Here is a 26,846-nt window from a genome sequence, read left to right as displayed (position 1 = left end):
TATGTGCCGTTGCAAGAAGGTTTGATGTGTCCTCCAGCGCAGTCTCAAGAGCATGGAGGAGATTCCAGGAGACAGGTAGTTACTCCAGGAGAGCTGGACAGGGCCGTAGAAGGTCCTTAAACCCTCAGCAGGATCGGTATCTGCTCCTTTGAGCAAGGAGGAACAGGATGAGCACTGCCAGAGCCCTACAAAATGACCTCCAGCAGGCCACTGGTGTGAATGTTTCTGACCAAACAATCAGAAACAGGCTCCATAAGGGTGGCCTGAGGGCCCGACGTTCTGTAGTGGGCCCTGTGCTCACTGCCCGGCACCGTAGAGCTCGATTGGCATTTGCCATAGACCACCAGAATTGGCAACCACGCCACTGGCGCCCTGTGCTCTTCACCGATGAGAGCAGGTTCAACCTGAGCACATGAGACAGACGTGAAAGGGTCTGGAGATGCTGTGGAGACCATTATGCTGCCTGAAACATCATTGAGCATGACCGGTTTGGTGGTGGGTCAGTGATGGTCTGGGGAGGCATATCCCTGGAAGGACGCACGGACCTCTACAGGTTAGATAATAGCACCCTGACTGCTATTAGGTATCGGGATGAAATCCTTGGACCCATTGTCAGAACCTACGCTGGTGCAGTGGGACCTGGGTTCCTCCTGGTCCACGACACTGCCCGACGAAGTGTTCCTCTAATTTTTTTGAGCAGTGTACTTTGCAATACCGCTTTAGTTAAAATATTGTGTGCGCATGTATTTTAACTTGATTTTTTTATGCCAAATATGCCAAATAAAATTTTTTGGGCCCAAACAAACCGAAACACTAATTGCAAATCTGTATCACCTCCAAACCAGGAATGATTCTTGTGCAGTCAAAATTTAAAAAAAAAAAAAGGAAAATGACACGGATAAAACAATCTCACACAGATGTTAGAGTTGTTATTTTTAATAGGTGCTCAAGAAGTAATAGAGGCGTCAGCACAGAGTGAAAAAGGAATAATATTTGCATCAGCAAACAGTGTTATGACATAAGAGTTGTGTGTGCTGGGGGGTAAGAAGGGGCAGGAATCTGAGGGACCCATCACTAAGCAGGGTTACAGTAAGGCAAGGCTGGATTTAACAACAGGGCCTGACACAATGGAAATAATAATAATAGTGATAGCAATAACATAAATTAGTTGAACACACTATCAAATGAAAGACGAAGACAATGAAAGATCTGGCAAACCCTCCTCTCCACTTAAAAATAAAAAAAACTAAGCCAGGATCTACATTCCAGTAAAGGGTAGATAGTCTTATACATGTTCATGTATAAATGGATGCATATTCAGGTACTATTTCAATGTTGTTGTTGTTGTTTTTTTTGTGGTTTTTGTTGTTTTTTTTAAACTCAGCTATACTTCTAAAAAGGAACCGTAATAAATAAGTTGGAACTCAAGCATTCGGCTGCTCTGCCTACGGGAGCAGGTCGGTGTGTGAGGAGGAGCTGTCCTGAACACACACCACAGAGGAAAACTGCAGGGAGGTCTTGTCCTACACACACAACAATCTCTCATCTCTCCAACGGGTGGCTGCTGTTCGCGTCACAACTGTTGGAGCACACGACACGCCTCGGAAACAGTACGCCATCATCGCATACATACAGTACAATCAAGACTGAATTAGAAAAATACAGTTACAAAATGATTACATTCAAGAAGACAGTACTAGCACAAAAGGGTGTTATAATCATTTAGGTAACTAATATAGGAACTTTATATAAGCATTTCTAGATAGAAAAGGTGAGTTTGTAGGGAAATGACATTATTATGGCTGTTTTATAGATGTATGGATACAGTTCTGACTGGATTTCCTACAGGTAAGAGCTACAATGCATAATTTCCACAGAGTGGGTGAAAAGTATGGATTTTTGTTTAAAGACCATGATCATTTTGGTTTGGGTCATAAGGTGCAAAGATCGTATATTAAAAGAGGCATTATGCGGTGCCAGTTTGTTACACTTCACTGCAACTCTGGGTTTGAACACCAAGGAAATCCCAATGAATTGTGCTGATATCACTACCTGAAGATCTGCCAACCTTATAAATGCAGTGCAACTATTATGAGCGTTCTATTAAAAGGAATAAATAAATAAATCTGGATTTCCTTTTGAATAAATCGTTCACTCTTTGGCAAAAGTCAATAAAATTTAGGCAAATATATCCCTATTTTGGGGGGAAGACCGGTTCTTTTTTGTCTCAAAGAAGCACATCAGCGGAAGAACTACACCCTTGGACTTGTGTGTCCGAGCACAATAATTGGCGGGTTTCGTTGTGATAAAGTACACTGTTGTGTCCTCAACTGGGAAAAGCCTACGCCGAGTCTGTCTGTGAAGGGATCCCACCAGTGTGGCATGTACAGTCGGACATGACCTAACGTTCTCTAAGTCTCATTCACATCCTCCCCGACTGTCAGTCACGTAGTGTTTGCACACTGAGCAGAAGGAACACACGCGGCGCGCCCCCCCCCCCCACACACACGTGTGAAGAATATTAACGCTTCGCTTCATCATTTCAGACAACATTCCATCAAATCCAAACAATCGGGGCGAGGGTTCCGAGGAGAACGCACACGACTTAACAAAAGATGTACAAAAGAAACCAGCTATAAAAGAGGAACTGTATAGAAATTCAAACAGGTGGGGGGAAGGGGGGGGCTGGAGGAGGCGAAGAGCATTGCCGGGGGGTGTAACGTTCAGATTTTCCAGGTTTAACTATCAGGAAGTCAGGAAGACAACAAACCTGCAGCCCAACACGGTTATCCTCTAAAAAAACAGCCATCAGAAGCGTGAAAGGGGAACAGACAAAGCTGGAAAACTAAGACAGCGGTTTAAAGTGACCATGATGCGGCCATCCAAATCTCAAAAAGGCCCAGAACAAACAGAAACAAATGGGAAATCCCGCTAAAATGCCTCATCTCCATGCGCTCTGGGAAGGACAGCAGCTTCGCCTGGTCTGACACATTCAAGAAGCATCTCAGCTAAAGTCTATATACAGAATGCTCATTTCATGAGACACATTAAAGTATTTTTTCAAAACCATCCAATACAAACGACTGCCAAACAATATTTCTTCATATTTGAGGACTGGTTCAGTTTCAGAGTCAATAAATTGATTGGTAGATGTTTACGCTACTTGTATAAATAATGTTAAAGTCAAAACGACCTCCCTCTTTTAGTTTAGGACAAGGGGAGGATGCGTGGGCACGTCTTCCACCCCATCCTGTCAATAATGCGTCCAAACCTCCCGCCAGGTGGAGACGAGGCATTTTCATATCCGTCCAGGAACAAGCGGAACAAATGACTGCAGTAATGACTAAAAAAAATAAAAGCAAGAACTGGATCCTTACTAATTGCTACGGAAAACTGCAATAAGATCAAGTATTAAGAAAAACTGCATCTTTAGTGAAAGAAATTGGGGGTGAGAAGCGCGATGTCATTCAGTGGAATGTTGGACGAGCCGGGCGGGGTCAGGACGTGGGGATTTAAGGCCAAAGCTGGAATCGTTTTCACGCATCTTCCCCATAGTAACAAGCACTTTAGAAGTTGTTTGACTCTGTCTCAAACCTGAAGAGGACACGCAGGACAGCTAAGGGACAGCTAAGGGATTAAAAGGACAAACACCGAGCCTGCAGATCTTACACATTCAACCTAACGGGACTATTTGTAACTAAAAACTACTGTTTTACAGTAGCATCCGTATAACATGTTTTTACATATCAAAATAGGGAACCATAATATCTCAGCTGTACACAACGTGCGTGTACCACAGGGGGACACCAAGCAAACTGTGTGGAAGTGAATCCATCACTCACCCTGGTTAAAGTGTTTTTGGGTTGAAGCTTGAAGGAAAGGAACGGATAAGACCTGTTCAAACACAGAGGTATTCTACCAGAGGTGGAAGGAACGTTTCAGTAGAGTGTGTGTGTGTGTGTGTGAGGTACAAAGATTACAGAAAGCTGTGCTCCTCTAGAGGCTAATGCAGTGTGGGCTATGTCTTGAGATAGAACGCTGTTTTTCAACCGTGAGATCTCAGAAACGTCTGGGACATGACCAAACGGTGAGGGACCCACCCAGGACAACCAGTTCTAAAAGGGACACATGCAGTGGGGAGCAGCTTGGTTCTGCACAGGCTCCAACGGAGCAGCTAAAGGGGTGTAAGAGGAATTCACAAAGGCATCCTCGGTCACACCTAAGGAAGGTTTCAGAGAAAACACTGAGATAATAATAAGCAGGAGGAGGAAGAGGAGGCGTTCCCTATCCTCTGCCACAAACCCTTTCTCAAACAGATTCCCAGCGGAGGAAATGAGGAGTCTATCCAAAGCTTGCTGATCAAGTCGCCATTTAATGTGGGACCGCTGAGGAAAGTGAAGCTGAGCTCCTGAACTTCACTGATCAGCACAGCAGTGGCGTCTGTCCGAGCTCCTTCTCCTGAGGGTCTGTCAATCCTCGCTGGGCTCTGGAACAAGACAACAAACCAGATTTAACAATGTGCTTTCACACGGCTCCTCCACACACAACGTGTTATTCACAACAGGTTAGAGGTCAGGGGTTAGAGGTCAGGGGTTAGAGGTCAGGGTGGGACCAAATTCATCTTATGGTACCACCACCACCATCATAATCATAATCAACATCATCATTAACACGGATGATAGATAGATAGATAGATAGATAGATAGATAGATAGATAGATAGATAGATAGATAGATAGATAGATAGATAGATAGATAGATAGATAGATAGATAGATGGGTGGGAGGGTGGGTGATGGATAGATAGATAGATAGATAGATAGATAGATAGATAGATAGATAGATAGATAGATAGATAGATAGATAGATAGATAGATAGATAGATAGATAGATAGATAGATAGATAGATAGATAGATAGATAGATAGATAGATAGATAGATAGATAGATGGGTGGGAGGGTGGGTGATGGATGGATAGGTAGATAGATAGATAGATAGATAGATAGATAGATAGATAGATAGATAGATAGATAGATAGATAGATAGATAGATAGATAGATAGATAGATAGATAGAGGGATGGTAGATAGAGGGATGACAGATAGAGGGATGACAGATGGATGGATGACTGATAGAGGGATGACAGATAGAGGGATGAACAGATAGAAGGATGAACAGATAGATGGATGACCGATAGAGGCATGAACAGATAGAGGGATGACCGATAGAGGGATGAACAGATAGAGGGATGACTGATAGAGGGATAAACAGATAGAGGGATGACAGATAGAGGCATGAACAGATAGATGGATGACCGATAGAGGGATGAACGATAGAGGGATGAACAGATAGAGGGATGACCGATAGAGGCATGAACAGATAGAGGGATGAACAGATAGAGGGATGAACAAATAGAGGGATGAACAAATAGAGGGATGAACAAATAGAGGGATGAACAGATAGAGGCATGAACAGATAGAGGGATGATAGATAGATGGATGACCGATAGAGGCATGAACAGATAGAGGGATGAACAGATAGAGGGATGAACAGATAGAGGCATGAACAGATAGAGGCATGAACAGATAGAGGGATGAACAGATAGAGGGATGATAGATAGATGGATGACCGATAGAGGCATGAACAGATAGAGGGATGAACAGATAGAGGGATGAACAGATAGAGGCATGAACAGATAGAGGCATGAACAGATAGAGGGATGAACAGATAGAGGCATGAACAGATAGAGGGATGAACAGATAGAGGGATGAACAGATAGAGGGATGAACGATAGAGGGATGAACAGATAGAGGCATGAACAGATAGAGGGATGATAGATAGATGGATGACCGATAGAGGCATGAACAGATAGAGGGATGAACAGATAGAGGGATGAACAGATAGAGGCATGAACAGATAGAGGCATGAACAGATAGAGGGATGATAGATAGATGGATGACCGATAGAGGCATGAACAGATAGAGGGATGAACAGATAGAGGGATGAACAGATAGAGGCATGAACAGATAGAGGCATGAACAGATAGAGGGATGAACAGATAGAGGCATGAACAGATAGAGGGATGAACAGATAGAGGCATGAACAGATAGAGGGATGAACGATAGAGGGATGACCGATAGAGGGATGACAGATAGAGGGATGACCGATAGAGGGATGAACGATAGAGGGATGACCGATAGAGGGATGACAGATAGAGGGATGACCGATAGAGGGATGACCGATAGAGGGATGACCGATAGAGGGATGACCGATAGAGGGATGAACAGACGGACGGATGGATGCTGTCCTCACCCGTTAACATTCTCCATGGCAGCTACTTCAGCGAGGGCTGCCAGGCTGAAGAACGCAGGCAGCTCAGGCGCTCCACAGCTCCTCTGAGCCTCCTCTCCTGTGGAAATACTGTAGCACCCTTGATCATTGCATAAATTCTGTTGGGGTAATGGCTTCATTTCCTCTTCCTGGTTTAGGTCCCTAGTTTTATCTCCTGTAAAAAACAAGAACAAACACGATGACCCACACAAGACAGGAGCGTAGAGGTTTGAGTTTACACAGCAGCAGGATACCCTCCCAATAAAAGACTGATTATTCACCCAAACTAAGGGACAATAAATAAATAAACCTTGAATAAAGAGGCGTGTGACATCACCGCCTAGTCGTCAGTTTAGGCTAGTTCTGCAGCCCCAGCAGGTTTGAGAGATAATGAAATGAAGATAAGGCCTCCTCACCTTCAAATAGAGACACGGTGCCATCTGCTGTGCGCACTAAGTGTATGATCTTGTTCTTCCTGGCCTTCCTCTTCTGGCTACCAACTAGGTTCTCCTTGCTCGTGGTGCCCTGTGCCTCCGCACCCACCGTGGGCCCGGGGTCATAGGTCTTGGCGTTGAACGGCGGATCCAGCAGGATGGAGTCTCTCTCGGCTGCTGCCGCTGCCACTGCCACTGCCACTGCTGGGGAGAAAAGGTTCAGAGCAGATGTGACGGCCGGCCGCGTGGCTTCCCCCCGCCGCGCCGACCCACGGATATATTCCCCGACAGGAAATTCCGATCCGAACGTGAAGGGTCGGTGTTGGATGAGCATCATACGCGTTGCGTAGATGTCCAAAGTAAAGCCGGAGCGTTGCGTCAGCCTGTGACGTGAACGTTCCAGCTTTACGAGGCACAAAACAGACTAGTTCACCTTTTTCCAGTGCACCTGGTTTGTCCTTTCTGTGTTTTGGCTTGAAAACAATCTTGGGGAATGAAGGCTTTTTCTTAGATGGAGATGACCCTGATATACCACAACACACAAAGAAACAAAGAGCATGGGAATGCCGTGTTATGGAGGCGCCTTGGATTCAACAAAGAAAGGGGGTGCAGAGTGGCGTGTGGATGTGATGAGCGTCTGGGGTCAATTATGCAGCAATGACGGTAGAAACACTGCCGGTCCTACCTTTCTTGCCTTTGAAGAGCTCTTCTTGGGCGGTGGGGCTTTCAGTCTTCTTCTTGGTGACAGAAGCGCCCTTCTTATCGAAGGTCATGGGGCTGTACTGCGGCAGGCTGTTAAACTTCCTTTCAAACTCTTCCTCCAACTTCCCAAGCCTGAAAGACCCATTACAAGTTGATCCGATTTATGACCATACTGATTAATCAGCCTTCCTATAATCTGAGCAGCCTTTAACATATACGACGGACTCTGACGTGCACTGTACAAGTTCTTCTGAACCATCTTTAGTTCAGGTTTACATTTACAACGGCTTCAGCCTAAAAGGTGCATAAAGCAGATAAATAGAATCTATCTCCGTGTCACCCAGCAGGTGGTCTAACAGGCACCGAAAGACAGCTAATCTAAGGGTCCTGAGAGGAGACGCCACTGACCCCTGTGAAGACTCGTCTTTGGCCTTGGATTTCTTCGGCTTCTTGGGATTACTCGGTCCCATCTGAGACACGGTCCAACTGTCATCGCTAGCGTCGTGGTCAAAAGCCCGGAAAGCCCCTTTTTTACCTGCGTGGCAGAAAACCATTAGCCAATAGGGTTTGGGAACGCTCGGAGGGACGCCGGCATGTGCTCGTTGGGATCCACACGCACCTCGGTCGATATTTGCTCTGAGTGAAGTCAGCATTCCCTCAGAAACAAGCGTTTTGTACAGGGCGCCCTTACATCTCCGCTCGGACTTCCTGGAGCCACAGTTCTCAAAGCTGGCCTCGGAGGCCTCCTTCCCTTGGGTGTCCTCTTTAGGCTGAACGTCCGCGGGGCTACAGGGGGGCTGGTGCGCCTCCGCCACGCTGCCCGACAGGTCTGGCATCTCCAGATCTGGCACCGCTTCCTCCGTCTTGGGACTAACAGCTTCGTTCTCTCCCTTCACCATCACCAGAGAGGAACCGTTGGCTCCGCCCTGCCCACCGATGACCTCTGCGACCTTCTCTGCCTCCGCAACGTCGGGTTTCTTCTTCTTTTTGGACACAACGGCGTTGGTGCCACCGCTGCTCCTCTTGGGCTTCTTCTTGGGCTTCTCTTCTCTTTCTACGCTTGATTCCGCGTGCTGGAGGTGCATCTTCTTCGCTGAGCAAGGCGTTTCACCTTTGTCATGTGACTGCGCCCCCGCACTCTTCTTGCTCTTTTTCACAGGTGCATTCTGGGCATTGGGTGGTGGGGGAGCGGTGTCGGTGGAGGTAGAAGAGGTGGAGAACGGACCCGAGTCGGATGCTGGAGGACCGCCGTCGGCGTCGGCCATCTCCTTCTTGATCTCTGGCTTGATTGTGGTTAGCTGTAGAGAGGAGCTGTCCTCGGGACACGGCTGGACGAGGTCCATTTTTCCAGCTTCGGACGCTAAACACATCTGGGCAAATACGGGAGAAGGCGATGCTCAAATATTGCAACATTCCGTGAAAGCTCACAGTATCCACAATTTATCCACGCCTGCGAACAGTTCTAATTCATCAATAATCCTGCTTCAAATCTGAATCATTTTGCGCACGCTTCTCTTAACGACGCGCGCTTCAACGGTCTGGAGGCCTTATTGGCGTGCCGACCCCTTCCTCCTCATCCTCCTCATCACCCTGTCGGACTCTGGGGATGTTCTTTTCATAGCCACCGAGTTGCTAAACTGTTCCCAGTTCTGTTTAAAGAATGTCTCCTTTACGACCGACTGTTTTACCTCAGCGAGCTGGAAAAGCGCCGACTGCCTGCAGGGTTTTCCTTCAGGTGCCGCAGAGAGAGACGACTGTGAACACACAATCAGGTCCGCTTTACCGACCAAGCACTTCATCCATATATTAGCCATAATCATGTTGCAGAAGAATGATAGAAAAATGCTAACTAGCAGCTTAACAGGTGTAACATTAAAAACGCGACAAAATGGGGGAAGCAGGACGGTGAACGGCCTCACGGCGCCTGAAATCTTAACGTGGATTCCGAACCAGACTTGAGACAAGACGGGGAGGAGGATTTGTGACCCGGTGGGTAGAAGATGTGCAAAGGTGCGCGGCCTGGGGGGGCAGCGGGAGCTCAGGGGGGGGTCACAAAGGCTGCTGGTGTGACTCCACACCCATGGGTCTACAGCTCGGTATAAGATTCAAGAGTAAGCTTAAAGTTAAGGAGGGGGAATAAAGGCAGGGGGGTCGTACCTCCGCTGCTGGGGGAAGGACAGGCTTGGCCTTGCTTTCAGCCACATCAGGCACTCTGTTCGCCATCGTTCCAGACGTCTGCAACACAAAAGCAGCTTTGGCTCAAACGTTCTGGGAGCAGGAATCCTCATAATTCACTGTCAGGGAGGGAAACCACTCAAAAGTGCAACATGAATAATATATATATTATTAAAGCCACATTAATGATGCAGGGTTTACATAAATATTTGAATATTAAGCGAGACAAAAACCGATCACGAGGGGCATTTCTTCAATACTAGATGCCTTTTATGACGCTCAAACGGTAATTTGCCGGTCGCAAACGACACCTGTTGTTCTGGTTCTCAACATTGTGCACGTTAACGAAGGCACGTTCACGTTTGAGGTGACGCGAGCGGAGAAAATGACACGTAAAGGAAGATCTGCATTGCTATGACGATAAAGGAGTAATCAACACAGACCTCTTCCGTGTGCCCGGGAAAAGAGCGCCCCTCGCAGGCTTTGTCTGGTAAACTGGGCTTTGTGTCGGAGGGCATCTGGAGAGGTGTGGAATGACACGTAAAAACACAAAAAACAGATGCAAAAACGCAGAAAAGCAGGAGCCAAATGCAACAGAAGAGGCCAAATCATCAATTAGCTCGTGACTTCCGGGGGGGGGGGGGGCAGTGGCCTACCTCTCTGTTGCTGAGGGCGTGTTCTCCGGCTAACAGCAGCATGCTAAGGCCTCCCATCTTTGTCGGATCTGGACAAAAGGAGCAAGCGTGACCCCAGAAGCCGTGGAGGCCGCCGCGCCTGCCACCCCGCGGTGGACTCACCTGCCATGGCGAAGTTAAACTGTGGCATGCTCTCGGCTTTGGGCACTCTCTTGGCAGTGGTGTCCTTGGCGACGCCGGAGCTGGAGGGGTAGGACCAAACCTTCTTGCGGGCGTTGGTGACGGGGTGACACGGAGAGCTCTTGACTGGTTTGCTGGTTGTGGGACACCACCTGTAGCCTGGATTCGCCTTCATAAAAGCATCTTTATACTGAAAGACAATCCAGAACTTGAGTTTTATTGAGCGTTACGATGCAGCTGAAGTCCCGAGGAGCTCCGCCTCACCTCCTTCGCCATGTCCGTGTATTTCTGCTTTTCTTTGGGTTCCAGCACCGCCCACCAGTCGGCCAAGATCTTGGTGGCCCCGCGATTGTCCAGGCGAGGGTGCTCCTGCCGCACCAGGGAGCGGTGGCGTTTGCAGAAGAGGAGGAAGGCGTTCATGGGCCGTCTCGCCCGTTGTTCGTTGGAGTCCTCCTCCACCTCTTCGGTTGTGCTTCCACACTGGGGGGGAGAGCCCTGCGCCTGGCGGAACAGCTCTGCCTGCTGGGAACGAGTCGGAAACTGAGGGGTCTGTGGAGGCTCGGGGGGGGGGGGCGCAACACCCCCTCACACGCACTCACCTTCTCCAGCTCCTCCTCGTCCTCTTCTTCTTCCTCCTCGGAGAAATCCAGAGCCTTCTTCGACAGAAGAGGATGCCACTGCAGACATTTGCGCTTTGGCCGTTTGCACGTGACCTCCCCTCCAACAGGGGGCTCCTTCCTTCCTCCCCCCTTCATGGTACTAGGGCACCTGGGTGTGATACAGCAGTGAGGACAGGCCCGCTCCACCTTTAAGGTCAGACTTCAAACCTTCCTCTTTGACAAAGCTTATTGTCACTGATGTGTAGTCCCAGTTATTATCCTAGACATAATTATCATATATATGATATATATGTGTGTGTGTATGTGTATATATACACCCGGCAGCCTCGGCCTATCACAAATAATCATATATATCATATATAATCATATAAATATGATATAATATAACATATTTGCTATAGGCCGAGGCTGCCGGGGTCCAGAAACATGATCACCTGACAGGCCCCATGGTCTCCTCTCCACCTCACCTCTCATCCTCTCCTCTCCTCTGGTCGTCTCCTCCCTTCTCTCCTCCTATCATCTCCTCTGGTCTATCATCTCTATCGTCCGCTACTCTCCTCTGGTCTTCTCCTCCTTTCTCTCCTCCTATCATCTCCTCTGTTCTTCTCCCATCTCTCTCGTCCGCTACTCTCCTCTGGTCTTCTCCTCCTTTCTCTCCTCCTATCATCTCCTCTGGTCTATCATCTCTCTCGTCCGCTACTGTCCTCTGGTCTTCTCCTCCTTTCTCTCCTCCTATCATCTCCTCTGGTCTATCATCTCTATCGTCCGCTACTGTCCTCTGGTCTTCTCCTCCTTTCTCTCCTCCTATCATCTCCTCTGGTCTATCATCTCTCTCATCCGCTACTGTCCTCTGGTCTTCTCCTCCTTTCTCTCCTCCTATCATCTCCTCTGGTCTATCATCTCTCTCATCCGCTACTGTCCTCTGGTCTTCTCCTCCTTTCTCTCCTCCTATCATCTCCTCTGGTCTATCATCTCTCTCGTCCGCTACTTTCCTCTGGTCTTCTCCTCCTTTCTCTCCTCCTATCAACTCCTCTGGTCTATCATCTCTCTCATCCGCTCCTGTCCTCTGGTCTTCTCCTCCTTTCTCTCCTCCTTTCATCTCCTCTGGTCTATCATCTCTCTCATCCGCTACTGTCCTCTGGTCTTCTCCTCCTTTCTCTCCTCCTATCATCTCCTCTGGTCTATCATCTCTCTCGTCCGCTACTGTCCTCTGGTCTTCTCCTCCTTTCTCTCCTCCTATCATCTCCTCTGGTCTATCATCTCTATCGTCCGCTACTGTCCTCTGGTCTTCTCCTCCTTTCTCTCCTCCTATCATCTCCTCTGGTCTTCTCTCATCTCTCTCGTCCGCTACTGTCCTCTGGTCTTCTCCTCCTTTCTCTCCTCCTATCATCTTCTCTGGTCTATCATCTCCTCTTCTTTTCTCACTTCTCCTCCTCATTCTCCTCCTCTCCTCTCCTCTTCTTTTCTTTTCCCCCATCTCCTCTCCTATTCTCCTCCTCTCCTCTCTTTTCTTCTTTCTCCCCCCCTCCTCTCCTTTTTTCTCCACTCTTTTTCTCTTTTCTCCTTTCCTCTCCTCGTATCCTCCGTTCTCTCCTTCTATCATCTCCTCTGGTCTTCTCTCATCCTCTCCTGTCCTCTCCTCGTATTCTCTGTTCTCTCCTTCTATCATCTCCTCTGGTCTTCTATCATCTCCTCTTCGGTTCTCTCTTTTCTTTCCCATTCTCCTCCTCTCCTCTGCTCTTGTTTTCTTTCTCCCCCTCTCCTGTACTCTCTCCATTAATCTTTTCTTCTTTCTCCCCCCCTCCTCTCCTTTTTTGTCCACTCTTTTTCTCTTTTCTCCTGTCCTCTCCTCGTATCCTCCGTTCTCTCCTTCTATCATCTCCTCTGGTCTTCTCTCATCCTCTCCTGTCCTCTCCTCGTATTCTCTGTTCTCTCCTTCTATCATCTCCTCTGGTCTCCTATCATCTCCTCTTCGGTTCTCTCTTTTCTTTCCCATTCTCCTCCTTTCCTCTGCTCTTGTTTTCTTTCTCCCCCTCTCCTGTCCTCTCTCCTCTAATTTTTTCTTCTTTCTCCCCCCCTCCTCTCCTTTTTTCTCCACTCTTTTTCTCTTTTCTCCTTTCCTCTCTTCGTATCCTCCGTTCTCTCCTCCTATCATCTCCTCTGGTCGTCCCTCATCGCCTCTCTCCTCTCCCGTCCTCTCTTCGTATCCTCCGTTCTCTCCTCCTATCATCTCCTCTGGTCTTCCCTCATCGCCTCTCTCCTCTCCCGTCCTCTCCTCGTATCCTCCGTTCTCTCCTCCTATCATCTCCTCTGGTCTTCCCTCATCGCTCTCGTCCTCTCCTGTCCAGTCCTCGTCTCTTCCGTTTTTTCCTGTTCTCATCTCCCGTGGTCTTCTCTCATCTTCTCTGGTCCTCTCCCTTCTCCTCCCCGTTCTCCTGCTCTCCTCTCCTCTCGTCTTCTTTCTCCCCCTCTCCTGTACTCTCTCCTCTATTTTTTTCTTCTTTCTCTCCCCCTCTCCTTTTTTCTCCACTCTTTCTCTTTTTTCACCTTTCCTCTCCTCGTATCCTCTGTTCTCTACTTCCATCTCCTCTCCTATCCTCTCCTCGTATCCTCCGTTCTCTACCTCCATCTCCTCTTCTATACCCTTCTCTTCGCGTAGATCAAGTGATGTTCTATCGTAGTTTTTCTTTCAGGGTATCTAACGTGGAAGGTATGCACGTTAGGTCAGTTTCGTGTCACTCGACAAGCTTCCCATGTGGGACAACAGTTGTAGCTGTTAGCATGAACAGAATTCTAAAGATACTGAATGAATCGTTCTAGATTTAATTTTATTTCAATTCCAGACTAAATACATAAAACCGCTTCTATAAGTGCTATAAAGGCAGTAATAAATGCCACACAGAGCTAAGAATCCCAAGTCCCCCCCCCCCCCCCCCCCCCCCCCCCCCCCCCAACCACAAGCAGGCAAACAACAGAGTCATGAGGACACGTGCAAGAGACAGTATATGGACAATGTGGACATTGGCCCATGTCCATGTTGCTCTCTGGAAAGAGGAGTCTGATAGCTGTGTTAGCAGCACAAACTCCTCCTGTTTACAATAAGTATCACCAATAAGCTTCTGATTTCCCTGTGTGTGTGTGTGTGTGTGTGTGTGTGTGTGTGTGTGTGTGTCCATATCACCCAGGTAATAGAGCAGACATGATGTCTTTCAACGCAAAGGTTTCAGCTGTTAAACTAAGATTAATTCCTCCGGTTTCTTTACCTGCATCAGCGTTTTAAGACGTGGTAACACAAGGTCTAAATTTGGTCCTTTAGGAGTCCGTAAACATTTATATTTGAGTTCATACAGTGAGCTTTATGTTGAATTCATGTGACAGTAACCAGGGCAGGTGCAAACAAATTCTCTTTAGATCACCGGTCCGATTTAGGAACTTTGGTAGCAAATTTCAGATAAAACAGCAAGTTGGACATTTTTGTCACTCATATTTTAGCTCAGTTTGTCCTCTGATACACTGAAACAGTGCATAAAAACGGTATTAATTATGTCCATTTTTAGCTTTTGTAATGAATTTCATTGAACTTTTCCAAGTAAATCAGTTAATTCGTTATACAGCATTTATAATCTCAGGATTAGTTTATGCAAGACTACAACTGGTGACTGTTTAGCAAAGGTGTTATAAATGAAGAATGTTGCGTATTTGAACGAATAATCCCTTCGTGTCATCTGTACGGATTTTTTACTCCACCGTGAATACAAACATGAGCTAAATGAAAATTAGCCATCGATGAAATGAGTCCATGTGGTCCAGATTGGACGTGAGTGTTTGTAAACGTGGATGTGGGCTGGAGAAGGTTGAATACTTACTGGAGATTAAAGTATGGAAATGCTGTATGAGTGATGATGATGAATCTGCCACAGTCTTTGTCATGCAATGACGATAACCTATAAAACACAAGACAGTGCTCTCAGTCGTGCCTCACACTCAGGTCTGCAACAACACAGATACACAACTTTAACACGGCTGCTGGGGAGCCAGCGTGCACGGTGGCACATTCGGGTCTGATCTGATTACCGATCGCTTGCATCGTGCGGTCGATCCGCCCTTGCTGCTCAAAACCAACAACAACAACGACGGCAACAACAACACGTAGGCCAACACAAGGGTGGATGCATGAGCCCAGGGGGGACTTGGAGGGACAGACACCGGTGCACCGGCTGCTGGCGCTGCGCAGATGTTCAGTTCTCAGGTAAAAGTGCTGATGCCCGCCCGCCCGGGCTGTCCCCAGTCCGGCCAGCAGCCGCGGCTCCGCACGCTCGACAACAGCCCAAAATCGGAGTGCTCATGCAAATCCGGCAACTATCTGCGGAGCTAAAGCGAGGCTGCCTCCGTGCACACATTTTCATCCCCGTGCAAAATGTCGATCCCAGCGCTGACAAGCGAGCGAGAGTCCATCTTGCTTCGCTTTGAAGGAAAAGGCACACAAGTACAGTAGAGGGGATATTTCACTCCTGTCACACTCCCCCAGCGGGTCCGAATGCGTCTCAGGCCACTGAAAAACCCCCACAGTCATTAATTAAACCGGGGATCTTCTGCCTGGGGCCACGCATTTGTGAGAAAGCCTCCGCCGGCCAGTCGCTCCATTTTCTACCCCTGTTACTAGGAATAAAAGTAGCTAGTTAGCCTGCTAGCTCCACAGTCTGCTAACTGGACGCGTCATAGTTTCAACATACAATGGTTCCCAAAGACAAGCTTGTGATAAATGGTCTGAGTGGAGACGCGGAGCCGCACGCCATGACAGCGGTTGTTGGGGCTGCAGCTTTGCACAAAACCCGGGTTTGATGCGGGGAGGAAGCGGAGGGAAGGTGGTGGTGGTGGTGGTGGTGGTGGAGGAGGGGGGGGGGGGGGTCCGATCACCTCACTGAAGAGCAGCGAAAATGACACGGACATTTCAAACGGCACCACTGAAAACGCCGAGTCCGGGCGTGCGTGCGTGCGTGCGCGCGTGTTAACGGCAGTGTTAGCCGTGTCGCCGTGGAGGAAACAGCAGGCGGACATCATGCCCAAGCCAGCGGTAATAACACATTTTAACACTGACTGACTGGCAGGGAGAGGAACGACACCGGGTTGGAACGGAACACTAATCCAAGCACAAGTTTTCTGTCATTAACATGTCGTTAAGGTCTCCACATACCTGTAATATCCTACTTAAGCAGCGTGCGGGCCCACTCATCATCATCGGTGCTGCTGGCCACCTTTAAACTTATTGACACATCATAACAGTCCAGCACTGGCTGTGCTCAACAGTGCGTCAAGCCCAACACAATGGCGCACGCCCAACCGGAAGAGAACACAACGGTCACCAAAATAAAATCACTACCCGTCAGAACCGTTTCAATCCCCCCCAAGAGCAGAGTGAGATAGCCCGTGTGAGTACCAAACGAATACAAGAAAAAAGTGATATATTTAAACTAGTTGTGAATCTATTTTGATGCAAAATAGTTGATCTTGGTGCAGCAGAAATGATATTGTTGGGAATTCAACATCACAACTTTAAATGTAACTAATTTCCTCTGTATCAAGAAAGTAGTTCTAAATAAACAAATCTAAGCATGGCAAAAAAATTAAAGCATCAACAGATACTCTCAAAGTTAAAGAACATGGTCATAGTTTACGATGTTAGATTTTTAACATATTTTTATTTACTCTACCAATATAATTAACTTACGGTGCTGTGTACGAGGTTTGAAATGGTTTCAATTGCTAACGATTACTGTGCTAAAGTCCTAGCCTGTTTAAGCCCAGCGATGCTGCAATTATTGACCTCCACAGGTTCGAGCTTAAGGACAATAGTTTGATCAAAGACCATATGTGCCTTGATCCTGCAGCATCAAGGGACAAGACCTGCACAACTTCGTCCAATGATCATCAAGCATACTTATCCTATGTTTAACCTCTGAATTTAGCCTCAGTCGCAGCTGCATATACTCACAATGTGTTGGCCTCCCACCTTCCCCTGTACACATCTGCATGTTAGCAACCTTAGCAGCTATAGGTTCATCAACCTGCAATGCTGAAGCTTCCTACCCGAATCCCAACTCGTAATAAAATATATCCAACCCAGTTAGATGTAACCGCACCTTCCTCTAGAAGAACCCTTGATTCCGTAACCTGCCGCCTCTCCAGATCCTCGAGTCCCACTTCCGAATAATTAAAGTATCAAGAAAGTATTTCTAAATCAACAAATCTAAACATGGCAAAAAAAATTAAAGCATCAACAGATACTCTCAAAGTTAAAGAACATGGTCATCGTTTCCGATGTTAGATTTTTACCATATATTTATTTACTCGACCAATATAATTAACTTACGGTGCTGTGTACGAGGTTTGAAATGGTTTCAATTGCTAACGATTACTGTGCTAAAGTCCTAGCCTGTTTAAGCCCAGCGATGCTGCAATTATTGACCTCCACAGGATCGAGCTTAAGGACAATAGTTTGATCAAAGACCATATGTGCCTTGATCCTGCAGCATCAAGGGACAAGACCTGCACAACTTCGTCCAATGATCATCAAGCATACTTAGCCTATGTTTAACCTCTGAATTTAGCCTCAGTCGCAGCTGCATATACTCACAATATGTTGGCCTTCCACCTTCCCCTGTACACATCTGCATGTTAGCAACCTTAGCAGCTATAGGTTCATCAACCTGCAATGCTGAAGCTTCCTACCCGAATCCCAACTCGTAATAAAATATATCCAACCCAGTTAGATGTAACCGCACCTTCCTCTAGAAGAACCCTTGATTCCGTAACCTGCCGCCTCTCCAGATCCTCGAGTCCCACTTCCGAATAATTAAAGTATCAAGAAAGTATTTCTAAATCAACAAATCTAAACATGGCAAAAAAATTAAAGCATCAACAGATACTCTCAAAGTTAAAGAACATGGTCATAGTTTACGATGTTAGATTTTTAACATATTTTTATTTACTCTACCAATATAATTAACTTACGGTGCTGTGTACGAGGTTTGAAATGGTTTCAATTGCTAACGATTACTGTGCTAAAGTCCTAGCCTGTTTAAGCCCAGCGATGCTGCAATTAGTGACCTCCACAGGTTCGAGCTTAAGGACAATAGTTTGATCAAAGACCATATGTGCCTTGATCCTGCAGCATCAAGGGACAAGACCTGCACAACTTCGTCCAATGATCATCAAGCATACTTAGCCTATGTTTAACCTCCCTCTCCCAGCTTCTTCTTCCAGCTCATCCGGAGGGATCCCCAGTCGTTCCCAGACCAGTCGAGAGACATAGTCTGGGAACGTTATTAATGTTATTATCTGGGAATAATAGTTAGGTACAAACACACACGTGGTCCTCTCATTAGAAAACCATATAACACAAGCAACCATGTGGGAACCTGTCTCTGTTCTAAAAACAAACGACATTAAACATTAAATGTAACCACAGCAAGTGATTTTCTCTTTAAATGAGCAAACTTTGGGGGGAGTTTAGACAACTTAAACAGAACAATATATCACTGAACTATGACCACCTTAATCTGAGTAACCATCACATTTAGACTGTAGAAAAGTCTTCTGATATAATATGAGAGCATATTCATGTCTTTATGCTCCATCCGCATATTCGTTGAAAAACTGTTCTATTTTTTTTTTACTGAAGAAAAAGAACAAACTAAATCAATGCGTTTAACACCCCAAATAAACCGATTGAATTCTATCTTTGTTCAGCCGATGCTTTTATTATAGAACCGGAAATAGTTTTGTCATCGCGGTAAAATGACGACGGCACAGAAAGGCAGCATATCGCTGGGTGATGAATTTACTGTCGGCGAAGGCGACACATCCAACAACCTCGACCCCCCGAACAACACCGCGATCCACTGATTCGTGCCGAAACACAAACTTGTTCAGTCACACAAACCAACAAAAACCACTTTCGTTTTCCTCGAGGTGAGAGAAATCTCTCTCTCAGCTAACGTTCTATCCCTCCCCTCCCCCGGTCTGCAAAGTGCTCCCAGCCAGAATGGCCTGCGCTCGCTGACAACATCCCTGAATTAACTTTATCTTCAGCGTTGTCCGTCTGGCAAAGGCCAGCCAAAACATCCAGGTTACATCTGAAGAGGCGGATAAGGACTCGCTAAAAAGCAGCTTCTAGTGGTTCCCAGTTCAGACTTGTTGTAAGCTTCCTGGGTATTCGTGTCAACGTTGACTCCTCACAATGAGACAAATGTGACTATCAACAGCCCGCTTGTACTTTACCTGTGAGCGGTCGGGGCTTACAGCATGAAGCCGCTGCTGGAAACTTTAAAAACCTTCAGCTGGAAAATTATCAACAGTTTCGCAGCCTACTGTACGCATTGAAACTATCCACCATGACATGTAAGGCGGCCTGTGATTGGACGGCCGCGCTGATTGACAGGTCGCCGTACCCAATCAGCTCGCCGCTTATATCCCGACGTCGCGAGTTTGGACAAACCCTCTCATCTAATGTCCAGGGCACGTGTGGTAGATTTATGTAAAGTTACCGAAATGCCTCCGAATTTTATTCAAATAGAAATAAAAAGGGCTCGGTCAGCAACATGTTCTGGAAGTAAGTGACATCTAGAAAGGCGGGTCTTTGAAACGAGCGGATCGTTCCTCCTCTCTGCCCTCAGAATTCTCTCCAGCCTCGAATCTTTGTCACTTTGTTCTCCCAGAGAATCTCAGCGTGGATGTTTCAAACCCACCAAGCATCAAACATTGATACTATTCATCAAACACCTGTTGATCTGGAACCACCAACCAGCACTAATCCAGTCTTACAATACGCAGCGGAAGGTTTATAACAGCAATACTTCCATTTGTGATGGGGATTATAATAGAAGCAACCTCTAATAGCAACGCCCGAGCTGTGCATTTAACGCTTATAAACATATCTGATCTGGACAGTTTTATTTTTCTAGAGAGTAAAGACACTTTTTTGGGTGACTGACCTTTGACCCAGCATCGTCTTGTTGATTAACTGTGAGTTAATCAGGAAACCCTTAATCATTCAGGGAAAAGGCCCCATTATAACAATGGGGATAAACACTAAGGACGCACCTTCGTTGCCACCCTACAGGTGCTGTGACCTGAGGAACGCCACAACACATATTTCACATTAATGTGACATTGTGATGATAACAGAAAGAAAACGTTCCACGGCGTGCGGACGTTCACCAGAAGATGGCAAAAACTGAAACATGAACACAGAGCAGCAAATGGAAGCATTCAAGATGAGGAGCGTCCCGGGAAATATGGAGTCCTATCGATGGTTTTTGGGGAAAGAGGAAATGGGGTTATGAGGTCATCGTGACACCCAGTCAATAAACCCTCCACATAGTTTCAAAAGTCTTGGACACAAGCAGATGTTTTAAAAAGATAAAAGGTTCAACAAGTTCCTGTTTCACCCGCAATGAAGACCAGTGTGATAGGAAAAAGAGAAATGGTGAAATAAAAGGAATAATGTGCTGGTGTTAAATTCCCATGGCTGTTACACTCTTCTGAGATATAGTGTAATATTGTAGAGAATAAATATAGCAGAGATTTAACGGGAAATGTTGAGGTAGAGGCGATCTGTGTGGTGATTATTGCTGTTTTAATGAGTGGTCTGAATGGCAACAGGCCCAAATGTCTCGTTGGTTCTGATGTTTGTGGTCGTGAACAGAGGTGCGAGTTGAGTCTTCAGCTGCATTTAAAGGGATGCAAACGTGATACATACATTTTCCTGGGGGGGTCCAGCTCCTCCTCCAGGACACAAACGTGCAGAAACAGCTTGTAGATGCAAAGGTGTGAGTGAACGGGGGTGGGGGGGTGGCTGATCTGTCCAGGAAGCCTGCTTCTCCTCCAGACTAACAGCGGGACAGGTGATGCGTAGAAGTCTTTAGTGAGGCGGGCTGACGACCGTTGGCGCCCCCGTGTGGCTCATTTAGGTATCAACTCATTTATTCTTAAGGTTCATTCTCCTGCGAATATCCTGTCTGTCCATCCACCCACCCACCCATCCATCCATCCATCTATCCATCCATCCATCGTCTGAAATATGAGATGTATTGATTTGACGTCACCTCTGATATCAGTCTTTTATTTCAGATTTAAGGAGAAACAGGTCTGATGAATCGTTGGAATCTGCAGTTTGAACAACTTCAAACAGAGCAAACGAGCCCAGCGCCTCGGCTGGACACGGCACATCCACAGAAATCAAAGGAAACGACAAAGGAGCTAAAGAAGAAAAGAGGACTTTAGCCACACGCGTAGCTCCGACAGCCTTCCCAGTTGCACATCAACAGCACTCCTGGTCTGGATCGTTGCTTCTCCTGTTACAGTGGGTGTGATGGGAACACTCAAGTGGATTGAACAATACTGCCGTATCAAGCCGTTGAAAACACACAATTCTCTGCGTCTTCTTACATCTTAGTGTATTGCTAACAGGAGTCAAAAGCGACTCGACCAAGTTTTCTCTTGCTGCTTCGGAAAGTTTACATTTCAGGATAAAACTGGACAAATGAAGCCCACCTTCCTTCAGTCACTTCAGTACCAACACATCTGGATTAAACTGGATTGAACGTCTCCGCTAATGTCTAGATGTGACTCAGAACTAAATGAACATATTTTCAAAGGAAAAGTACATTTATAAGCTTTAATCTCTGATATACAGTAAACATTTTCTGTTAAGGCAACTGGTGACCAATATGGGATGGAAAATCTGTAAAGTATTGATGTCAGATGCCTGCAAAAGCATCTAAAATAAGAGACACTATTACCTGAAAAAAGAAAAAAAGACCAGCCACAAAAATGAGACAATTAATGAGAGGAGAAGAGAAACGTCATCCTGTCCATGAAGTGATTCTTTTCATGTGAAAGGAGAAGTCGTCAGCTCCTACGGGCGGGTCGGGTCCGGCTTCACTCCTCTGTGGACTTCATGTTCATCTTCCAGGTGGATTCATCAGCCAAACATGCTCTCATTACCAGCAATGACTAAGTGCACTTTATAAAGTCCAGGTGAGCAGAAACACGCTATGCTAGCAGGCTGGGTGGCACATGCAGGTTAAACGCAACAGGAAGGATTTATTGTTTATTGACCGTCCATCCCACCAACGACGGCTTTTCAGGAAAGGGATTTTCACGTCGTTCAACAGCTTCATGTTCGTTATAGTGTTTGTCTTCATCCGGGGGAGCCGCTGTTACTGAGTAAACTGTATATAGAGGATCTACATGTATAACGGCAGCGGGACCGGGTGAAGGGCGCCAGAGTCCACAAGAGGTTCAGGCTGACGTGAGCAACAGTCAAACGGCACAGGTTTGACTTCCGAGCAGTTCACATTTATCGTTTTAAGGATCAGCAGATGAATTAAGGTCATTAGCAAAGGACCCGGCTCCTCTCCAACATTCCGGAGGCTCCTTCTCTCCACCGGACGTCCTGGAGTTCGACGCCCTGTCAGACTACCAGGTTTCTTTATTGCTGCAAATAAAACCGGACCGTTTCCTCGCTCCTGTCCTGAAAACTGGTCCGAGTGTTTAAAACTGGTCCCAGATCGGTTCCTCTCCCGCAACTACGGAAGATTTCCAGCAGGCAACCACGTCAGAAGCTGTCCTGCTTCAGCCAGCCGGAGCTTAAATAATAACAACCACAAAGCTACAGGTGTCCGGGAGGCGGACACAGACGCTCCCCTAGGCTGGAGGCAGGACACCAGGCCAAGAGGGAAGAAGCTCATGAGGACAGGAAGGACCGAGCCAGCCGGCGTCGACTGGTTCTCTGTACAGTCCACAGTTGACCTCTCTCTCACCATGGCGACCGTGTTTTCGCTCCGCAGCGAATGGAAACAAAACAAACGCGGCTGCAAACCAAACGCTTGAAATCGGAATTATTCAACTTTTCCGCGTGCTTGATGCCACTTTGTCTTCCCTGGTGGGCCGAAGCCGAGCAGCCCCCCAGGGTGCGCGTCCTGTTCAGACCTCATTTAATCTGGACGTGGAATCTTAGAAACACTGAGAACCTGTCAACTAGCGGCCAGAACAGGTCGAGCAGCGAAGGTGGCGCCCGTCTCCCGCATTAGCTAGCACGCTTTCACCTGGAGGACGTTAGCGTTCCAGAGAGGAACATGGAGGCGTCTGAGGAGCGGAGCAACAGCGGCGGGACGTCGTCCGCGATGGAAACCCCCTCACCTGGTGGAGTCACCGACAGCTAACACGACTACGGCGGCTCCAGATGAGGAGGCACGAAACAGAACCTCCTGTGATGGTCTCCAACAGCAAGAGAGCGGATCTAAGAGGGTCACCAGCAAGAGCCCGCGGACGGGACCAACATCCGGCTCCTCTTCCAAGAACAGCACGAAAAAACCACCTATTTAGCCTCTTAAATGATGAAGCATATGGATATCTAATGATGCACCCTATAAAATAACAGTTTCAAGGTGCCCTCAGGGTTCCTCACTGTCCTGCATTCAAGGGAGGAAAACCCCTGTTTGGGTTCATCTTTCCTACTCTGACGCTCGTTCGGTGGAGCATCTGCATCTGCCAGAGGACAACACATTACATCACTCCAATAAAAGATGCTCTGTAAATGATCTTTTAATCAAAGTTAGATTTTCAATAATAAATACTTCTGTGCTTTTGTGCCTTTAAATAGCAAAATATAGTGTTACATCTCTGTTGTAGCAACAGCTTCCTCCATGTCATTGTCAATGCAACAGCTGGATGATAAACGTCAGCTTTGAAGAACATTTAAAAAAAAAAAGAAACAAAGAAAAATAGGGGGGAAATTTTACAGGTGAGCCGGAGAAATCCAGAAAAGACAATGTAAACAAACACAAAGCAAAGCTGTGTTTAGAGGATGCACTTTACAGGTCACGGGTGTGAGCACAGGGTCACATCTGTACACCAGGAGCTGTGTGTCAACGTGCACACACATACACACCTTTAAAAAAAAAAAAAAAACAACAACCAAAAAACAACTTTGTCGAGCTCAAACGAACATATAAAAATGGCCGGAGGGCTAACTTAGTTAATACTCTGCGGTGTACATTCAGGAACATTCGTGTTGAGTGAAAAAATGAAGCAATTAGAACAAGAGAAAATCCAAGAAATGATCATAACAACAAATCAAACGTATTGACAATAATAGCTGAAGACTATCTGAAGCCATACGCGTATATCTTACAGCTTATTACTAGCTTCTTGCAGTCCACGCCTGGAGTTAGGAGCTATTATAGTTTCTCCTTGGAGGGGATCCAGATATAGGGTCCTGAATGTTCCTCTATGACCTGTTTGCAGCTGTTATAAATGTCCTCTAAGGTGTCTCCTTGAACCAGAGCTGCAAAGCAGAAGGAACTTTATGCAGAAGCAGATCAAATCTTCAGCATCGCATGCACACGTGTGTGAGGGTGGAGGACATGTAACGCGTGTGGAGCCTGAAGTGCTCACGGTGCGTTCACAAGCCGGACTAAGGTGTTTAGAATTTTCCTGACTGCTCTTCTGGCTGGTTACAGCACCGGCGAGCAGAAGAACCCGGATAAATGAGCCAGTTTGTGTGGCTGAACGGTTCTGAGGGCCCATTACCGCCCCGGTCCCTATCTGATCCGTGAGGAGGCGACCATCGTGCACATACCTGTGAAGAACTCTCCAAACTCCTGCTCCAGCTTCATGGCCCTGTCGAAGGTCTTTCTGGCCTGCTCCTCCGTCAGCCTCTTATTCATGTCCCTGCGCACACGTGCACGGTTTAGCCACACAAGGGTGCTGCCTGTGCGGCACGTGCGCGGGCCGATACGGGCGCTACTCACATCAAGGAATCGATGGTTCTGGGCTTTACGAGGATGGCGATGGGGTAGAGTTGCGCTACTTGGAGACGTTTGATGGCGTTCCCGGACACGTCCAGAATGCAGTGCTTGCCCTGCGACACACGGAGACACCAGCTTCAGCGCACGCGGAGCCCGCGGGCTCGGACCCGGCGAGCTCGGCGTCCCCCCCCCGCGCTCACCCTTTCGGCCACGTATTTCACCGACTGGACGCTGGTTCCGTACAAGTTGTCGTTGTACTGCCCCGCCTCGATGAACTTGTGCTCTTGGATATCGTTCTCCATCTGCTCTCTGGACATGACGAAGTGGTAGTCCCGGCCGTCCACCTCATAGTCCCTCTTCGGCCGAGTGGTGTCTTGGGTGGGAGGGCAAATAAAAACACCGTTAGCAAGAAGCGCCACCGGCGGAGAGCCGAACCGGGTCAGCCAGCTCTAGAAAACACACGTCTCTCTTCTCGCAGGCCCAGGGAGCGACACTCAGAGGAACAGGTCCAGGAAAGAACATCTCCAATCGTGGAAACACGAGGCCCTGCTGATCCGGAGACCCACCCCATCAACATCCCTCTCAACTAAAGTACCTCCAACATCATCTGGACACAAACAACAAAGCTAGTTCAGGACCAGAACCAGATAGCAGGTGAGCGACGCCCTGAGTCTGGGAGGAGATTCCACTGATTCAACACACTGGACCTTTGGTTACACACACACACACACACACACACACACACACTGCAGCACCATCAACTAGGGAGGACCAGGACAGTATTGGTACCTACGGTATCTATCTGGTAACACAATTATAGACAAATGCCACCGTTCTGAAGATATCCATCACAGTTCTGGTGTGAAATTTGCACAAACGTCCCAGAGAACGTTGAACGTTACCGAGAAACCAAAGAAGTAGAAGAACATCAGGGAGCATTTAGTGCAAATTTCAATGGATATCGTTCAAAAATAGGAACTTGTGAATCCTCCACCTAATGGAGTTGACTATTGGAGAACACCCCTCTACAAAGGAAAAGAGGAGGAACACGTATGGGACGGTTGAAGAGAAGATCTGAGGGAGGAGGTCAGCCGGGTCACTCACCTTGGTGCTCGGAGCTGTTGGCGGCTTTATGCCATTTAATGATTAGTTAAAATAAAAGATAAGGGGTGAATCAAAACATGCAAAATCAATCTGGCTGATGAAAACACATCTGCTAACAAGGAAAAGGGGGTTCGGGCCATGAAGGCAGCAGCAGAGTCCAAGAGCTGCTTCAGAAACCATCTCCAGAGGCCGACCTGGCATCTGTGAGCCAGGGTTCTGTGGCAGAACCCAAAGTTCAGCTCACATTTACCATCATTTCTTACTTTTAGGAGGAAATGATGATTTGATGCCAACCCAAATGGTGCGCTGATCAACGGAGCTCCTTCAGGTGGCAAATCAATGACTTAAAAACGCATAAAACCTCCGTTCATGAGCTTCCCGCCCCCCCCACGGTGGTTTAAGGTGTAATAACTGATGACGCTCCCGGTGAATTCAGCGCGTTTACGCGAACTATCGGCCGATTTCACCGCGCTTTGACTTAAACCGTCCATGGAGAAGCTGCTCTTTCACCACATATTTCCGTCTGCTACTTACGTGGAACGCAAGATCCAAACTTCTCTGGGAACTCTGATATCAGATCATCATTGATCCTGTCCTTCATGGGCCCCAGGATTATGACAGGTCGGACATAAGTAACTGCAGGGGGAAAGGAAAATACGCGTTATTTCCTGTGTTTGCTAACCTTAAATGCTAAGTTCATTCTACATTCATCAGCTTTAGTGCCAAACTTTCTGTATTTAGTGGTTTTTTTCCCCCTTTTGAAGCGTTAAATACCTGCTGAGCACTGATTGTGCATCAGACCCCCAGTTAATTAGTGGCGCCAGATGAGCTAAAACACGCAGAAATATCGGATCA

The 26,846-nt window shown here is 47.2% G+C and overlaps 2 protein-coding genes across 29 annotated transcripts in view; both read right to left on the bottom strand.

Moving 5' to 3' along the window:
- Positions 1-920: 920 nt before the first annotated feature.
- On the bottom strand, positions 921-19,494 carry bbx (BBX high mobility group box domain containing). Of its 8 annotated transcripts, none has more exons than XM_011619140.2 (16): positions 19,354-19,494; positions 14,940-15,017; positions 11,053-11,221; positions 10,718-10,975; positions 10,436-10,643; positions 10,295-10,362; positions 10,082-10,156; positions 9,621-9,698; positions 9,152-9,217; positions 8,083-8,833; positions 7,872-7,998; positions 7,447-7,595; positions 7,195-7,284; positions 6,744-6,965; positions 6,310-6,502; positions 921-4,486 (listed from the first exon to the last, which is right to left on the bottom strand). In XM_011619140.2, exons 3-16 carry the CDS (start codon positions 11,206-11,208, stop codon positions 4,423-4,425), a joined length of 2,505 nt encoding a protein of 834 aa, XP_011617442.2. In that variant the 5' UTR covers positions 11,209-11,221; positions 14,940-15,017; positions 19,354-19,494; the 3' UTR covers positions 921-4,422. The 8 variants fall into 8 exon arrangements, with proteins under 8 accessions (XP_011617442.2, XP_011617443.2, XP_029704314.1 ...); XM_011619141.2 differs by lacking the exon at positions 19,354-19,494 and adding an exon at positions 16,268-16,396; XM_029848454.1 differs by lacking the exon at positions 19,354-19,494 and adding an exon at positions 15,807-15,902.
- A 4,172-nt stretch (positions 19,495-23,666) lies between these two features.
- Positions 23,667-26,846, bottom strand: part of dlg2 (discs, large homolog 2 (Drosophila)) — a 60,307-nt gene continuing 57,127 nt past the window's right edge. For 20 of the 21 annotated variants that reach the window (XM_029848308.1, XM_029848317.1, XM_029848310.1 and 17 more), the window contains 5 exons: positions 26,526-26,627; positions 25,088-25,260; positions 24,891-25,000; positions 24,719-24,810; positions 23,667-24,424 (listed from right to left, as the gene is read on the bottom strand). In XM_029848308.1, coding sequence (XP_029704168.1) covers positions 24,318-24,424; positions 24,719-24,810; positions 24,891-25,000; positions 25,088-25,260; positions 26,526-26,627 — 584 coding nt within the window. In that variant the 3' untranslated portion in view covers positions 23,667-24,317. Of the gene's footprint in view, positions 24,425-24,718; positions 24,811-24,890; positions 25,001-25,087; positions 25,261-26,525; positions 26,628-26,846 lie in introns of those variants that run through there. The other variant, XM_029848329.1, reaches the window with a different exon arrangement.

This window comes from Takifugu rubripes, chromosome 15 (assembly GCF_901000725.2).
Source record: "Takifugu rubripes chromosome 15, fTakRub1.2, whole genome shotgun sequence".
Taxonomy (NCBI): Eukaryota; Metazoa; Chordata; class Actinopteri; order Tetraodontiformes; family Tetraodontidae; genus Takifugu; species Takifugu rubripes.
This window is presented reverse-complemented; position numbering and strand designations above follow the sequence as displayed.